The 18391-nt window shown below is 42.6% G+C and overlaps 1 protein-coding gene and 1 non-coding gene across 2 annotated transcripts in view; one reads left to right on the top strand and one right to left on the bottom strand.

Annotated features, from left to right (window-relative positions):
* Positions 1-678: 678 nt before the first annotated feature.
* LOC120843125 (transmembrane 9 superfamily member 4) overlaps positions 679-18391 on the bottom strand; it is a 32043-nt gene continuing 14330 nt past the window's right edge. The window contains exons 8-17 of the mRNA XM_040214356.3: positions 15728-15798; positions 13044-13176; positions 11761-11842; positions 10425-10500; positions 9704-9787; positions 8893-9068; positions 8008-8071; positions 4750-4869; positions 3973-4062; positions 679-1958 (exon numbers count right to left, since the gene is read on the bottom strand). Coding sequence (XP_040070290.2) covers positions 1809-1958; positions 3973-4062; positions 4750-4869; positions 8008-8071; positions 8893-9068; positions 9704-9787; positions 10425-10500; positions 11761-11842; positions 13044-13176; positions 15728-15798 — 1046 coding nt within the window. The 3' untranslated portion in view covers positions 679-1808. The remainder of the gene's footprint in view (positions 1959-3972; positions 4063-4749; positions 4870-8007; positions 8072-8892; positions 9069-9703; positions 9788-10424; positions 10501-11760; positions 11843-13043; positions 13177-15727; positions 15799-18391) is intronic.
* On the top strand, positions 13644-13725 carry Trnas-aga. Its single transcript has one exon. It is a non-coding gene; the product is annotated as a tRNA-Ser (tRNA).

The raw sequence follows: 18391 nt of genomic DNA, 5'->3' as shown, positions 1-18391 counted from the left end.
TGTGTTAGGCGATTCTATATTGTGTATTGAAAATGAAAAGCGGCGGACAGACTTGCAGAGGTGATGGAAGCGGGACAGGGTGGGAGATCAAGAGTGGCAAGGGGAGTCTGCCCCCGTGTCGTGCAGCACAAGCGCGTCAAATGGGCAGCCTGATGCATTTTTTCCAAGAGTTCCTCCATTTTGCTTGTCACACCAGCCTGTCTAGGCAAACGGTGGCTTTGGAAACGCAGGCCGAGCGCCAGCTTCTACGCCTTTTGTAGTAGGGCAACATACGTTCGTGTTCGGTCTGGGTGAGGTTTTGGTACGGTCGGTAGGTGGTAGAGTAAGCGTACCTGCGTATCAATGCCTGGACAAGGACATTTCGGTGGTCAGAGACGCGGCGTAGCATGTGCGGTTTACTCTATATAAATTCCATAATGCCATCCATCTACGATAAACCATTAACCATAAAAATTTATATGAAACAAATCCGTATCCAAGGCCATCAGTGATCAGTGCGAGCTTGCTGGCTTCTGAAGTGCTTTGGTTGCGCGTGCCTGCGCATCCACATTCGTTTCAGCAAGGGCAAAAAGCTTGCGCTGAAGGCGGAGCTTCTAGTTTCAGCTTACGGGTGAACGGAGTATAGGATCAAACACATAACCTCCGAGCTTCGCATGTGAAAATCGAGAACCCACGATGACTGGTACGAAAATAATTAAGTTTATTATCATAGAGCTCGTTCTGCATTCAGCAAGATACAATATCACTCAAATCTATACAGCAAAGTGTCGATCATTGTTATTTATCTTTGCTCTTAATGTCGAGGCATTTATTTGCCACCGATCATATGGCTGATGTGGGTGCAATGCTACATGAAGAGAGCTGTCAAAGTTGCAAAAAGTGGCAGACACTTTTAACTGGACAAAATCTTCTTGGAATTTTCTTCCACACCACTTCACATACAGAAATACGCTAACTAGAATTTGCAATGCTACGACTAAATAGTGAAAGGTCTCAATTGGAACCAAAAAATTAAATTTACATATTTAAAACAATTTTTTCTCTTTTTGCCATATTAACACCTTCCCAGCATTTTGTAAACTATCATCGATGTACTTCCATACATTTTTTACAAAAAAAAGCTCAAGAAAAAATGGCAACACCTGGGCTTAGACGCTGAATGTTTGAGAACATTCACCGGAAAGATGTGTTCTGTAGTATGAAAGAGAACAGTGCTCGGCAATGGAAAACACCAATAAAATGTGCAACACATGCCACTTGTTTCACCAAACTCGCTACATATATAATACAGGAGTTTGACCCAAAATGAATTGCATTTTCAAGATATTCAGCCTCAAACATGTCATTTCTAAGACATGAAAATGCATTAGAGTTGGTCAAACCTGCTACTATTGCACAAAACATACAAGGAACGAGGACACCAAAATGTGCAAGTGTGGCGGTCCCACCATTCACAAGGGGCAAAAAGGTGTCACAGTGAAATAGCAGCTTGGTTCGTGCGGAACCACATAAAAACGGTATGTACAACGTATAAATTACTCTTCAAACGCGCGAATGAAAGAACAGAAAAAACATTAAAAAAAACAGACATCAGAAAAGATTAGCTCGCGACACTGAAGACGTGTCCAGTCCTCTTACACCGGAAATCTTTTGGTAGATGCTGGTTGCTATTTTCCTTTCTCATTCCATCTTCCTTTACTCTTTCACACCCTCACGAGAGATCCCGACATCTTGAGGTTCCGCCTTCTTTTCACGTCTCGAGCACAGCCTTGAAACGAGAAGCCCGCGTAAAAAGGTAGTTCTGCGGCTCAGTCTATCTTGACAGCAGCGTAGATCTTGCAGAGGAAGAAGTAGGCGGCGTAGAATCCTATGGTTCCGGTGAGCAGCCAGAAAGTGAGAACCATGACTAAGGTGTATCCAAAGTACAGCAGTGTGGGAATAAACTCCGTAATTTCCAGCTGCAATAAAAAGAAGAGTGACACTTTTTTTTTTTGTTTCTTAGGTTGACTGTATGATATTGTTTCACATGAGTTGACAGAGAACAATGAAAACAAAATCCTCCCAAATATCTATATTTTGCATACTCCCAAGCAGACAGTACGGTAGCAGCTACATGTGCGTTTGAAAAGCTGGATAACCATCTTTTGCCAAGTGATCCCACCCGACTCACGCGCAGCAAGCGAGGTCAGGTGAGGTAAGGGAGGTGGCTGGGCGGTCCAGCAGGAGCGCAGCTTTCATTTCACTGTCAGCTTAGGGAGGAATGGAGTAGAAGGGAAGCTGCAATGCGAGACTGAGTATCAACTGAATAGAGTTTCATATCGATTTCATTTGCAATATATTTATGCTAATGCATAATAATGTAGACAGGCCAGTGAATCAACAACTCAAGGTGAAGTGTTGGCAAGTTCTAATTTTTCAGCGAATAAATAAAGTTAGAAATACTACATCTATGAATTCTTGAAATGACTAATTCAGTCTTTAATGACAGTGATGAATTCGTTACAGTCATTAAAGTTTGACAAAAAACGCTAAGACTGACAAATACTTTAACCAATAAATCTTCTTTCACCTACCAGTATTACTTTTCCGCAAAGTTTTAGATTAGATAACAGTTCCTGCCTACATAGCAAATTGTGGTGCGATATCCTAAACAATGAGTGAATATTCCGACCAATTCAAAGCACAAACAGAGGAGAGAGACGACTGGTGACTGACAAAGCCTTTCTCTCCCTTCTTTCACAGCTCTCGTCACCAAGTATGGGGAATTTTTAATGTGGCCACAGATAGACAATTGTACCTGTGTTTGCAGCTTCATGCCTTGGTCACATAAAATTGTGATAGCTCACTGCCAAAACATAACATGTGAGCATACCTTATCATTTTTAATTAGCTGTACCCACATATTTGAACCCAAGTATATTAAAAAAATGTATTTCCACATTAGTTGCTTGTTTTGAAGTGTGCCGACTGCCTCCGCAGAGCGGCACATGCTCCACGTCTCCGTTATCTTTACCCCATCATGTTCATGCCTCTGCTCCCGCTTTTCGCCGTGTTCTGAACCGCAGATAAGAAAGATTACTGGAGTAAAGCTTCGGAAAGCTGTTCTTTTTATGGTTTTCATATCATCCACGGTCGCCTACCACCCATGTGACAAAAGCCGCCTCGAAAATCGGGCATTTGGGTTTCCAAATGTCGCCGTTAGGCTTCGTGGATGTTTTGTTCTGCCAAGTTGGTTCCGCTTGGTTTTTTGCAGGGTCTGCAACACGAGAGCAGTGGGCAAGTACTTTCGAACTGTCACTTGTGCCCTGGAGGGCAGCAGACATGCAATGGGCTGCAAATACGCTGTCGATGAGATCTGTCTAGAGTGCTGAAAAAAAGTGTGTGGTGCGGGGCGGGCTAACGGGTATGCAACCGCCACTCAACGTCGGCATTGAGGCAGAATCCTACGGAATAAATGGGCACCGCAAACCCCAAAAAGGTGCTTGCCGGACGGCTCGAAAGAGCACTCTAGCTACCGTTGACGCCAGTCAGACACGAGCGCCGTATGCACCTCCGTTTTTTGACGCACATTCAAAACCATTTGGTTTTTATCCATGTATGGGCTGCACCTAAAGAAATAGACCACGAAATTCGAAAAAGGAAAGGTGCGGCCCTTACACACGTTTATACGGTAGGTACAGTTTTACATTTGTGACCGTACCGAAGTTTCGCAGCATCTAAAGCTAAAATGTGAAGATGTGAAAGGGGATTGGTTGCCTATAAATACTGAGTCATCGCTACCTGAAAGGTATTAGTACGACATGAGGGTAATTTGGCCCATAAATAGGATGTTTGTCCTTCTGAATTGAAGGTGCTACACTTTGCAGTGCACTGCAGTTAACAGAAGGAAACACCATAAGACCTAGAATTGAGACATAGTAATGGCACTCCAGGCTCCAAAAAGGAAATACAGCTAAAAAATGATCACATTACCTTTGTGATAAAGTAGAACACAGCATAAGCAAACACATAAAGGGCAGAGCCTCCGGAAACAACTAGAGATCGCCACCACCAGTGATAGTTCTGAAACAGGACACAGGCAAGTGAAAAAAATGCATCAGTGACATTCGTTTTAGGATTCCAGTCAGTTAAAAGTCCTCTGTGCCACCACATGCTTAACTTTGGCCTTCCTAAGCCTAAAATACACTTTAAAATAGGTCTTTATACAACATGAAACAAATAATTTCATAAGTCATCACGATGTCGGAAGGGCAGTGCTAAAGGTACCATGCCACCCAAATGACAGAATACCTAACTCACTGTTTTCTAGTAGTACACAACAAACATGGCATCTAAAATGTCTCACGGTTCACATTCTATAAATTTGTTTTAGAAAGTGCGAAAAATTATACACACAAGAAAGGGAATGTGCTCAATGCTTTTCGTCTCGGCATCGCATACTTGCTCGAAGCTCTGGAGACAAAGCATTATCAAAGGTAGGAAGCTTGTGCTGAAAGACTGAAGGGCCGCCCTCCTCTCCCTCCCAACCTTGCAGTGACCATGAAACCTCCTGGGAAACCCAAGACAGACTGCCGACATTTCACTGAGACACTTCACCTCCCCATGTTCCTATTCTTTGATCAGGTGATTAAGTAACCTATCATCAAGCTGATTGGGAGACTGATTGATGCATAAATTGGATGGGTCACGAACTGAACCAATGAAAGGCAGGGTTACTGGTAAGGTTCCAAGGGTGAAAAAGGTCCTTACTTCCCCACACAATTGGAAATAGACCATGACTATGGAGATCTGGGAACAGGAGATGATCAGGATGATGAAGACGAGGAACAGGAACCCAAACAGGTAGTAGAACTGGTTCTCCCATAAAGCCTGCAACACAAGGAACAAGCAGCATGACATCAGAATGTGACATTCTGTCAACAAATATCAAGTGAAATTTGATGTATGCAATGCAATCCACTCATAACAATAGCACATACTGATTATAATGATCAGTTTCTAGGTAATTATTAACTTTTGCATTGGACCTATGTAAATATAAATCACATGTAGCAATTAGATATCTTAGGCAAATTAGATACTACGATGTTTCAACCTCATTATGAGGTTGAAGCATCAGTTTTAACCTCATAGTGAGGTTGAAACTGATGTTGAAAAGTTTGATCGTCGGAAACGAGCTCAGAGCAACGTGCATGTATGTTTTTCCTTTTTTTTTTTTCTTTTTTGCAAGAACTATTGGTGTTTTTTTGGTATATGCTGTCAGATATGCACACTAACCGCAAAAGCAACAAATTATTGCAGACTGCTTTGAGCAATAAAAGTGAGCTTGACTTCGATTGTATTACTGTCCTCTTTGAATTAAATGTTCTGAAAATGCGTCCCAATTTCAAGGTACTGTCGAGGTCCAATTAACAAACATTCACTGGAACAAACAAGCTTATGCCGCACCATATCAAACATATCAAGGCAATGATTTGAAAAAAATTTACAAAAATTGGTAATCAACTTGGGGTAACTGTGCTTTGCATTATTACCTTATGTAAACTATTTCATCCTTTCTGAATTTTTAGCTGCAAAGCCTGTGCCTGCGGCAAACTTCAGAAATGTCCTTTTCCCGTCCAAACCCACCTTCAGCATGGGGCTGCCTTTCACGCCACATGAATCTGGTTACCTTTCAGTGATTAATTAAATGAATGGTTATAGATCTTATGATACAGCAAAGAGCCAGTATGGTTCCAGTGCAGCAAACAAAAGTTAAGTCAAACTTCATGCAAGGAAAATCAAGGTTTCATGTATGTACAAATAAAGCTGGTAAAAAGAAATGCTTCCTGCTTGGTGTTTGCAGCCATGAATGGTATATCACAGCTTCATTCGCCGCTCTTCAAGGCTAAACCCACATGCATCTGCCTGAACTATGAAGTGTGCAGTAATTCACAGAGATGCCCTCAGAAGACCCTTAATAGCAAACCACTTTAAATAAGCTCCTCGATAACAGAACAGATTCTGTCCACTATAGCTCATTTTCAGTATGGTTTCAAATGCAGGAGGAACCCCTGATGAAGGAAGCCAATTTAGAAGGTCAGTGCAGGTTCCTTTTAGACTTGTTCTATTGTATTCAATCCATCATAAATGTAAGGCACCTTTCGGCAAACATATTGTTTACAAATTCAATGATGGAAGCGACATTTGACCATTTGCGACAGGTTCTGTAGCAGGCAAAAGATTGGTTTGAAGCAACCACCGACGCTTTTGGAGCAGACGCCAACATCTGTTAACACATCACTTGAGAATGAAAAAGCGATTGCATCTCAATGAGTTCATTTATAATAGCGATCAAGAGTTCCTCTTTTGATACTCGAGCATATTACTTAGTACCGTTTGTGATAAGAATAGATAGGACATAGAAGGAACACAGTCTTCTTAAATAAGGCTCTAGACAGAGTAGGTTTCATTTACAATGGGTATTAAAAAATGGTTGAAAAAAGAGTCACAGTACAACACTTTAGTGGGATAAATCCTCACCCCCTCTCCATTTTACACTCAGTAGTTTGTTTAGCCAGTAAATATAATTTCTGTAAAATGCCAGTAAGGACCAGCATATCCGCTAACACGTCTGCCAATAAAAATGTGTCCCTTAAGTTTAATGAACCTACTAATCTCGAGCCTCTATCATCAACTGCAAAAACAACCACCCAAAATATTATAAAAGCCTACACTTGCACTTTTAAGGTAAGACTGCTCCTTAGCAGCGTAGGAACCAGAGTTACGTCAAAGCTCTCAGCTCTTTCGATCAACAGCTGCATGGGAAGTACCGTGACTATCATATTTATCCATTTGTCCTCTTCTCTCTCTGCTCCTTTTTTTTTAAGTAGAGATTAATGCACAATTAGGACAAAGAAGTTCGACCTGTAATAACCCTGAGCATAATTTGCATGACTATCGCCCTTTAAGCACTCCCCCAGGTCAGTCACTGCACTTAGTACTCTGGTGCAAAACGGTGAAGCTTGACACATGCACGCTGGTGAGAGGTGGTGACGGTTTCCGCAAGTGGCACAAATGCCACGATACTCTGTGGCCACGGAATGAAGGCATGTGGCAAACACGAAAATCGAGTGATCTTATCAGGAGTCCCAGGAGAAAATCAGTCCGCTTCCAGCCGGATTATGGAACTGGAAATGAGGCAGTCCAGCTGGATTCCAGCTGGACCCAGCTGGATTCCAGCTGGACCCAGCTGGAATCCAGCTGGACCCAGTCGGAATTCAGCTGGACTGCCTCATTTCCAGCTCCATAATCCAGCTGGAAGTGGACTGATTTGCACCTGGGGTACAAGACCCTGGTTCTGTCTTATCATGGTAACCGCAATCGGCAATCCTACTATTTTACAAAGTTTTCTCGGGACTGTTAGTTCCTGATATCGACGACATCATATGGAAATTTAGACGATGTCGGCGATCAACCAGCCAATGCATCAACCCGCCAAGGCGGTTGATGCCCAGCATCAACGGCTCTGGCCCGCTGGTTCACAGCATCAAAGCGCGACATCATAGCATTTGTCATATCCTTGTACATGTTCTTTCATTCGCTAAACCAATCAAGTGCAGCGAATGTCTTGTGACTTGCGCTTTTAGTATATGTGTTTGTGGTTGTTTGTGTTTAAGCCTTCGCCTGTGCACTGCCTTAAGATGAACAAACCATACAATGAGTAGAAATGCCATGAAATTCACATTTGTAAATGTTTTTTTTTTTCTTCTACTTTTCTGACTGTTAGGGTCGACCAATAATAAAATATTAATTAGCTTTAAGCCCATCTCTGTGCAGGTATGGAGCTATTCTTAGCAAAACCGGCATTTTGTCGCAAGATGTAGGAGACCTTTGTTCACGGCACAAGTTGGCGCAAATGGTACAGCAGTTCCACCACTGCAAGTTGTTTCGCAAAGACCTTGTATAGTTAACCAGTAGACAAGCAAGCAGGCAATCAACAGGAAGCATGATCGAAAAGTCACTCACGGTAAAAATGAAGAACAGCTCTATGAACATGGCTCCAAAAGGAAGGATCCCTGCCATCAGAGTGCTAAAACCAGATGTAAAAAAGCAGTTAGCCCACAGTGGCCTTGGGCAGTAAAACCAAAGCCATTCAAACTACCGTCTCACTACAACTTGAATTGCAGCAAAGGCTATGTGTACAAGTGAGCAGCTTTGGTTGGAGCACCCACTGCTCGAGCGCTCGTGCAGCCAAAGCGCTTTCAAAAGCAAGGATCTCGCCCTTCAAGCCTTCGCTGCATAGATCCCAAAACATGCGCAACAGCAGCTGTAACTCCCATTTACTTTCTAGCTCCGACCAAAATGGAGCCTCCCCAAACAGAAATAAGCATTCTTATTGTTGAGTTGAAATCGTAAAAGCGGGAATTAGCTACCTGGATGTAACACTACTGGTAGGCAGCAATATAAAATTTCAATAAAATGTGACCAACATTGTATTCTTAAATTAAATTTTTGAAGTTTTTGTTCTTGATGCTGTTAGGGGTTTTGTGTTATCCATTTACGTTCATATATTCAATCCTTCCTGTATATTGCATATTTTGCATTGTTTGTTCTCTTGTCATTTATGTATTTCTATGTCATCGGGAAGATGCCGATTTCTATGTTTGATACAAGTTTGTAACTTTCCAGTGAATGCATTTCTTCCACCCATTTATGTAAATATTTGTGTGAACTGTAAGGAACCACTGCCTCGTCAGGCTTCTTAGACTTTTGCACTAGCCCCACTTTCATACCCTATCTCAAAGTGAACAAAGCAAAACAAACTTTCTGAAAAAATTATGCTCGGTGAAGCAGACGAGTGAATAACAGCTTTGCATGTAGCCCGTAAAACATGCACCAAGCGCCACTCACCATAGCATGGGGTTCATGTACCAGACCTGCTCTGGCACCTGCCTCGGGATCTGGTTGGTACGCACGGGGTGCTCATAGGGCTTCTTGCGGTACCCAAAAAAGTACCCGAGGAACACTAGCGGTACTGAGATGCCAAACCAGAGGCACAGCAGAGCCACCATCGTGGCAAATGGAACCTGCGGCAGCAAGAACAAACCCGCCATGTCAGGAATGCAGCACAGTGTAAGCATATACTCTGGGCCCCTAGATGTCCCTTAGACCATGCCTTGGTCTCTCAAACTGGGTTCTTGGGATCCCAGAGGTCCCCAGAACCCACTGGCGAGGTGTCAGAGTACACCTAGGAAATTCCTAGGGAATCTCAAGGGAATGTTTCGAACTTCTAAAAATTTAGGAGCTGCTAGAAAAAATTAGGGAACCCCCGAAAATTGGGGGAACTGGGAAACTCCCAGGAAATTTAGAAAAATCCAGGAAATGTTTGAATATCTGGGGAATCTTCAGGGAATTTGTGGATTTCTGAGGAGCCACCAGGGAATTTGGGAACCCATTCAACCACCTAAATTTACTCTAGAGTCCATATTCCAAAGTTAAGTGCTTCTTCAGTTAATACAGAGCTGAAGCCATCAGTTTGAGTCATCAGTATAAGCAAATCAGCAGACACAAAATTAAGAAGCTCCTGATAAGTATAACTGCATAAATATGTTGAGGAAAGAAGGTTCCCTCGATGTACTTAAAAGTAGCCAGGAATTCCTCAATAATATGTAGTTTGTTAACCTCAACTCTAGAACTTGCAGATTCGGGGACGAGAACTCACCGCTCCTGAGGAATGTTTTCCCCAGATGAAGAAGTTGAGGAAGAAGCAGGTACCAAACACGACGGCTGGGTACAGGAATGACGTCTGGATGATAATGAGAACAGCAACAGAAGATTACATAAGAAAGGTTTGAAATAATTACCCAGTAAAAAAGTCACTTGTGCATATTTCTTATATCCTTCAGAGACCAACAGGAAATCTTTTGGAGTAGGTATGTCGGCAAAGCAAAACCTTGCCGACAGTAAAACAAAAAAGAAGGGAGAAAAACTAGTTTTAGCTTTTTGTAAAGCACTAAAACACAGTCAAAACAATGAAAGCCATAGAGTGACTACCGTAAAATACCGAGCATCTGCCCATTCGACAATAAGTGCCCACCCCTCAATTTTGTAACATTCGGGAAATATACAAAGGACATATCTTTACATATTGTTGACCTAAGGAGCACCTATCCCGTTTTACATGACTATCTCCAAATTTTGAGTGGGCACTAGCTCGGGATTTTGTGGTACCTACTGACCAAGATAAGATTTTACTCTGCTTGGTCAGGGATGTGCACTGACACACCAAGAAGCTGGGAACACTAGACAAACTCGTTGAGCTTCTGCATGTCACAATCAGTCATTTGTAACCCAGCCTAATAATGTAGTGTTTCGAATTGATGCAGGTCAACCACTATCAAATGTGTTGCTCGTCATTTCTAGAGTAGCCCCAGATCACTCACCAGAAAGGCAGCTTTCCTCCACTGCACGCCACGCAATGTCTTGTACAGCCGTGCTGAGAAGTATCCGGCAAAAAGCCTAGATAAAGAAGCCAAACAGATTATCATTAGGTTAGGGCTAGATACAGTGTAGACCGCATATAACGTATGTCGCAGGAGTCGCGAAAATCCGCACTATAAGCGGTACCGCGTTATAACCAAAACATCAACTTTTCAGGCCAAAATACATGCCATGAGACAACTTAACTTTGTAAAAGAATTTATTTTATGTTAGATGAAAAATAAAGCTTAGTTTGAGGAAAGTCTTTATTTCACCAAGTGTGTGACACACTTCTCTCAAGTGTGTCACACATTTTGAAAAAATGAGCGACTTTTGCCTGGCGCAGCCTTTTAACGGCGTCGCGAATTTGCGGACGGACGTTGCGAGCGTTCAGGATTGCTAATCCTAATCACATTTCTCCGGTGATGAAAACGCGTGACAATTCGCATCCTTTATACGGTACGCGCCAGTAATACCTTCAACTTTAGCACAGGCATGAAATGCTCCAAATAAGAAATCCGGGCGATGTTGGAAAACACAAATGCTTAGAAAGTACCACTGTAGTCGAAGTAAACAAGCACGACGACACGGGCGTTTCTGCCGTCTTGAGAGTGCCGCCATGACATCGCCGCACGAGTAGGTGGATCTTCCTTTCTAGCACGTGCTCGGTTATCATAGCGACACACAACGAAAATTCACAGTCAAGGATAGCGCTTTTACGCGGAGTCGACGATCACAACCGACGCCATGTTTGCGGATAGAAGAAGCCGTCCCGCGACTGGCATGCAACGCGCGCGAACAGTTCTCCTCGACCTGCGATTGGTCTGTCGTTGTGGTTGTTTTCCAACGCAGTGGAGTGACGCACGCACGTGAACGACGAGTGCGTGCATCCCTCCGTTGCTATAGCAACTGAAGCCTCTCTCCGCTCCTCCCCGCTCCTTCAAGCAACCTCCTTGCCCCGCGAGTGCCGCTTGCGGCTAGCGCCAATATCTACTATCGCACAGGGAAGCGTGCTCGCTTGCTGGTGTGTCGGCGCCGTCAGCGCGCTGTTCCAGAAACCGCACCATAACCGGTATTTCCCTTCGCGCGCCTGCATTTTAAGCGGTATGTAATTACATGGAGTTCTATGGGAGGCAAACCGGTGGTTTAAAAAAGCCGCGTTATACCCGGTCCTGCACTATAAGCGGTTACGTTGTAAGTGGTCTATACTGTATTGCAAACTAAAACAAGGCACGCAAACATCACCACTATGTTCTGGTTACGAGTCAATGGCATAACTATAACAAAAAAAAAACTTGCCCCATAAAGACGTAAAGGAAGATGGCGGCAGTCATGAGGGCTCCTCTGGATGCTGGTGACAGCATTCCAAGCATGGCAAAAACTGCAACGAGCACAGAAGACAGCATGTAAAGATTAACCGGTGTGTAGCAATGCAATCAATGAATCCAGTAATTCGTTATCTTACACTCATGATGTAGGGGGCAGGAAGAAAAGGCAAGATCAAATGTTAGATTTAAACCCCAAAGATTTCAAATGAATTGTGGTAAAGACTACTATTAAACAAACAAATGAAAAAAAATACTAAAATACTACAAACACAAGCAAAATGGCATGAAAATATTATCCAACATGCTTCCAAGTATAAACTGAACTCGCATAACAAACAAACAAAAATTATGCAGCATCTTAAATGTTTTGTGAGGTTTTGTAGAAGCGTCAGGCACGCGTGTGCTCGTGCAAATGATATACCGTAAAATACCGGGCAAGCGTCCACTCAAAATTTAGAGATCATTGCGAAAAAATAGGGGATGGGCGCTTGTCCAATCATCAGTTTTACATATAAGTGTACTGCGCATATTTCCTCAGATCTTACAAATTTGGGTGTGGGCGCTTAATGTGGAATGGGCAGACGCGCAGTATTCTACAGTAATCAACAAAGCTGAGGTCTCGTGATTCAACCTTTGGCTGTGCCGCATACAACTTGTGAGATTGTGCATACCTGTATTTGTACAGGTTTATTTAAGCTGCCAATAATGGCCATGGCCTTGCCATTGATACACTTGTCAAGTAGCAATATTAAACGAATGCAACAAAGTTAGAAACTTTAAACACTTCTTTAAACATAAAAAATGAACACGCACAATGCCATAACATACCGAGCATGTGTCGATGTTGCAATAAGTGCCTACCCCCTACTCTTGAATCATTTGAAACACGAGCAAAGGACATATCAAGCACCATCCCCAGTAAACTTCAAGCCCTCAAATCTAGCCAAGCTACCCCTCTGTGCCAGCTGTTTCCCCAAGAAGCCAGTGCAAAGCGGTAAAGCTTTACATGCATGCGCCAGTGCAAACACATAAAGCTTGATGCTGCCTTAAAAATGAGGGCTTCTGTCAGACCCCTGTAGTGCTCCTCTACCATGTGCCTCTTTGCTCTCAGAGCTAACAAGTGCCCATCCCCATTTTCTTGTGATCATCTCCAACATTTGCACGGGCTCAGTATTTTATGGTAGCATTGAAAAGCGAATTGAAGTTTCAACAAAAAGTTCCTCGTGACCCAGATCAAGATGGGCGAGCGCTCACAGATGGTGATGAACATCATGAAGAAGATCTGGATGCCGCTTCCAACCACGGCCACAAAGAGCTTGGGGTACTGGGGAGGTCTGAACACATCTCCATGAACCAGCTTCCACCCCGTTTCTTCCATCACATCCTCCTGTGACACACAGTGTACAGAAGAAAGATTGTTGCAATAAAGGATTTTAAGGATAACATGCGGCGAGGCAAAAAAAAAAGTCACATCTTTCAGTTTGGTGAACTAGTTGCATTACAGCAAAAAAAAATGACCGCATCTCCACGTGGTGAATGATGTTGATTGGGGCGAAGCTCTGGTGGTGCGTAGACGCTGAGCCGCAGCATGCCGAGCCTTTCGCTCGTTTTCATCCATTTCAGAAAGAGAATGTCTGGTATCGAACGTGGTTATATACGCATTTGAGCATTTGACCGCAGCGCCCTCTTGTCAATAAATGTTGAGCCAATGCATGCAAAGTTTAACAGATTATGTACACATTTGACTGCAGCGCCCTCTCCTGTATAGACGTTGAGCGGCTACATGCAACGTTTCATCCATGACGTCCCCAGCTCTCAAGTTACTACCACATCTCCGAGCCCCCTACTCGTCCCGCAGTCGTGGCCAAGTGGTTAAGGCGATGGACTAGAAATCCATTGGGGTCTCCCCGCACAGGTTCGAATCCTGTCGACTGCGCTAACATTTGTTCTTTTTTCAAGAAGACAGATGGGATGGCAATCGATGTGAGCACGGACACCGGACAAGGCTAGACCCTAAGGAGCTTCGCCCCTAATACTGTTAAACTGTGCTTTCCTTGGCAGGCGTAAAGATTTGGGGGCAAGCAAGTGCTCGCCCCCATATAGTATCGCCATAACTGTCTCACAATTTCAGGTCGGCACTTAATTGGTGTTTTATAGCAGGCAATGATCCATTACTCCAAAGTAGTTGGGAATAGTGTATCCAAGTCTAGTTCTTAGATAACGGTTGTTCCGAAGTCATATCAATTCCTTTCCTGTTCGGTATTTATTAGCTCCGAGTGTCGTTTATGTCAACCTTTCTGTGATCCTCTCATGTGAACCTCACCCCTTCAGGGAATTCTCTATCTAAATATTGTTACAATATGACTAAACTTAGTCACAAAAAAAACCTGACATGTTATTAATTTATTTAAAAAAAAGCCCCAAAATGCCCATGTGTATGCATTGTATGAGGGAACATTACAAAGCTTGAAGAGCAATATCATACACAAAGATGAAGATGCAAAAAATAAACATGTACACACTTATAGACAAAATTAATAAACCCTTCATAGACACTACATTAACATACAACATAAAACAAATGCACATCACTATCAGTGTAATTTCAAACGTTTAACACTAATATTCAGGCACTTGAGCTAAATGCAGAGGATTAAAATGTACAATACCTAAAGGTCTTTAAACTATACCAAAGACATTAAAGGGGCCCTGCAATCATATTTAAGCGTCTACCTTTTTTGCGGTTTCCACGTCTCTTGGAATTCGGGCAAGCCAGCGGGAACGGAGAGAGTAACTAAATATCAGTGCGTCATATTTTAACCGGACGATGCGGAAACCTCCTCCACTGACGGGGGCGACCCGCGGTACCGAAAGCGCGTGATAGGCGACGTCTTTGGTCCTGGGCTTACTACTGGTCAGAGCCGCTAAGAGCTTCTTTTTAGTCGAAATACAAAATATAAGTGGCGCAAACCGTTTCAATTATTTATAAAAGTAGCATTTGTTCAGTATCTTAGATCAGAAAAGAAACAAATGCAGATTATTAAGTACGGAAACAAGAAATGACCCATCGACATACCCGCCACCAAGCGGTGGAAAAGGCGGCGCATACTAGAAAGGAGTAGTGGGATTAGGCGCCGACACGGAAAGGCCCCAGATGTACGCGGCGGCGCTGCAGTCGAGGATCCGACCGGGTCCGAGCGTTTCGAAGCCCTTCGGCGAGCAGCTTTGGCTTGCTGTGCAGCATGGCAGCGCGAAGTGGCTCCCGTTCTGAACTGATCTTTACCCCGTGTTTGCTGTCATTTGTTGCCAATGAAGTGTCATGCCGAATTAGTGTTTAATTGTGCAGCAAATGCAATGAGAGCGTTCTGGGTGCTTGCTGCATACAGCCTATCCAGAACATGCTTTAGTGGTGCCCTCTCGCGCCGTCGACACAGAGTGCGGCAGCCATGAGCGCTCGCTGAGCTCACTACCCCTCCTCTAGTTCACGGCCACTCAAGCAACCAAGGATGTCACGAAGGAAACTATCTTTTGCTTGTTTTTGTAATTTTAATTTGCCTATAACTTTTAAAATAAAGCAAAATTCAAGAAACGAAAAGTTTCGTTAAGTTACTATGTTCAGTGAACTCAGGTTCGGTGCAATTTAAAAACCAGTAAAAAAGTCCTTGCAGGGCCCCTTTAAGAACAACACTACATTTCGTACTACTGTCCATTATAGCAGACAGATGATGGTTACTTAATTCTGAAAATAGAAATGCAGAGATTTGAATTGCAAAGTTCATGCTAAAAACTGTTAATACAGTGAACACCAGATTTCTATGAATTCAATGCCACTGAACTAAACAAACCTGCATTCAATGCCACCGAACTAAACAAACCTGTATTTGATCTCAGGTTATCAAATAGTTTCCATCCAGATTAAGAACTGTGGCAAAACTCACCGCTTCCTCATCCTTGTTGTAGCGTGCAATGTCACGGCGCAACGTCCGGACAATAATCATGGTCAACATGCCTGAAAAAGAAACAAAAAGTGTGTCAAGACACACTAAGGATGTACAACTCACCATAAAACTAAAGTTCCATTTCCCTGTGCTCCAAAATTGCCTCCACTTCCTCATCGTTCGCTGCTTCTACACCGAGACCACGCGAAAGTCATAAAACTCAATCTGCTCACAAACGTTAAAACACAAGCTTGCATGCCAGTGCCACAATAACTGATTTTACTATGGATTTGATTTTTGCTGAGACCTGTTATTTCCAGTCATCATTAGTCGCATCAACATAAACTCACTTAAATGAGTGAATTCCAACTTCCCCTAATACCTTAAAATACTGGGCAAGTGCCCATCCAAAATTTGGAGATAACCGCAAAAAAAATGGGGGATGGGCACTTGTTCGCTCATTAATTTGACATATAAATGTACTGTGCATATTTTTTCAGACCCCAGAAATATGAAAATGGGCACTTAGTGCAGAATGGGCAGGTGCGCAGTATTCTACGGTATACATATTTTTTTTAATACCAAACCAATAACAATCTGACTAAACATCCCCACTAAGCTGATTGTTGCCCTGATTAATAAAACATGACACATTTCCATGGATGCACTAGTACTCATGATTCAAGTATCATTGAGTTACAGTTTCTTGAAGGTGCTTTTTGCAGAGCGCAAGTTTGTCTGCTTCTTGCGCAGGGGGTTCCAGTGACATCAGAACGTCGATGTCTGATTGGCTCTGATTGGAAGGATAACGGGTAGACCTCAAGGCAGCTAGCATTGAGGTTTACCCAGTATCCTTCCTATCAGAGCCAGTCAGAGCTCTGCGTTCTGACATCACTGCAACCGCTGCGCAAGTAGCAGACAAACTTGCGCCCTGCACATTCCCTGACAGCTGGGTCATTCTCCCGAAAATTAAACATTAATGTGACCGTCAAGTAATTTTCAAACGCTTTCTTCCCATCACTCCTAGAATATAGTTTTTATAGTATATAGCATCAGGCTGTCCTAGAAACAAATATTTGCAAGTCCTCATAATTAAGACTATTTTTGAAAAATATTAGTTTAGATTGCACCCTATGTGTAATTTCAGCACTTCTTTTGTATCTGCTAACTACCACACAAGTTTAGAAGCCGTGAACTTTTGTTTTAGCGAAGTAAACTTTTGTAAGCTTGATCTAAGAAATCGTACACCTACATCAGCTCCAATTTATGTGATCTCAGTGTCTAGTGTCGCTAAGTATTTAAATTTTTTTCGAATTTTGAAAAGGAACAAGTGTGACCGACCTGAATGGTACTAATACAACGCAAGATATACAAATTTATTTAAAATCTGCTACCAGCCATATTCAATTTGTAAGTATGCGGACTGTTTAACATGTTTTCACGAAAGTCTTACAACAAGAGCCATTCACTGTGGGCCAAAATAGAAATAAATGCATACCTTTCTGATATGCCAGTGGTGTAACGGATCTTATATATGTGCTATTTTTTGTAATATCTCAGTGAGAAATAACTTACAGTGACCAAACAGACACGGGTTCTTGTGGTGTCAAAAATAATAAATTTGAACAGTGTGTTTTTTTTTAAATAAAAATTGCCCAATTTGCCAGTCGTGTAACGGTCAGTCATACAACGGCTGTATAAAGGTCAGTCACGTAACGATCAGTTGTGTTGCAAGTAAATCACAGCACGGGTCAATCGCACTGGCTAAAAAAAACATTTTTAATTCCCGAATGGTATTTTGGATATAATCATGCTACTTCTTGGCCAAATAGACTTTTTAATGACAGGCACGATACGCAAGGTCCAATAGCCCCCATGCTGCCTGCATCCACCTCCACCTTCACCTTCACCTTCACCTCCCCCTCCCCCCCCACCCCCCCCCCCCAACAAAATTAACGTTTTGGTACGAGGAAAATGTTTTTACTGCATACATTCTGTGTGATAAATTTATCTTTCGGTTTGTGTAAAGATACTAAACTGTTCATTAAAAAGTGGACATGCCCCCAAATAAATAATATTGCGCTTCAAAATCAGTTTAATTACAATCCGAACAGATCAGGTGGCACATTTCGAGAAGCTTTCGCAAAAGAAGCAGCCCTTGCAAGAATATTTTCTAATATAGACACAAAATTTGAGTCCATATGTTTTATGTATGCTATTGCAAATATTAATATTACAAAAAAAAAAAAAAAAAAGAAGCATTCTGATAAGCAGAAAACAAAAAAAAGACGTGGAACAGCTATCGCTCCATTTGATCTAGAGTACGCTCTACTTTATTTTTGGTTAACGACAGAAATAAACATCTGGGAGCTCAACTGTGTATAACAAATGAATTACTTACTGATCAACATAAGATATAGTAAGCCAAAGTCAATGTAGCCAAATTAACTTTTCATGATCCTGAATGTTTAGTCTTTGCTAGGAATGACCGAGCCACAGAAACACGGGGTTGGCGGGTTCAGAGCGTTTCATTACCGCAGCCGACGAGACCGCAGCATTAACCGACGAGATAGCCAAAAAGTATGAATTGCAAAGCAAGAGTCATCAACGTAACGAGCCGTATGCCCTACATTTCTTAAGCTCTCGGTGACTACAATCACCCAC

This window comes from Ixodes scapularis, unplaced genomic scaffold (genome assembly GCF_016920785.2).
Source record: "Ixodes scapularis isolate PalLabHiFi unplaced genomic scaffold, ASM1692078v2 PGA_scaffold8__174_contigs__length_109621045, whole genome shotgun sequence".
Taxonomy (NCBI): domain Eukaryota; kingdom Metazoa; phylum Arthropoda; class Arachnida; order Ixodida; family Ixodidae; genus Ixodes; species Ixodes scapularis.
The sequence above is the reverse complement of the archived record's forward strand: the minus strand, read 5'-3'. Positions and strand labels throughout refer to the sequence as shown.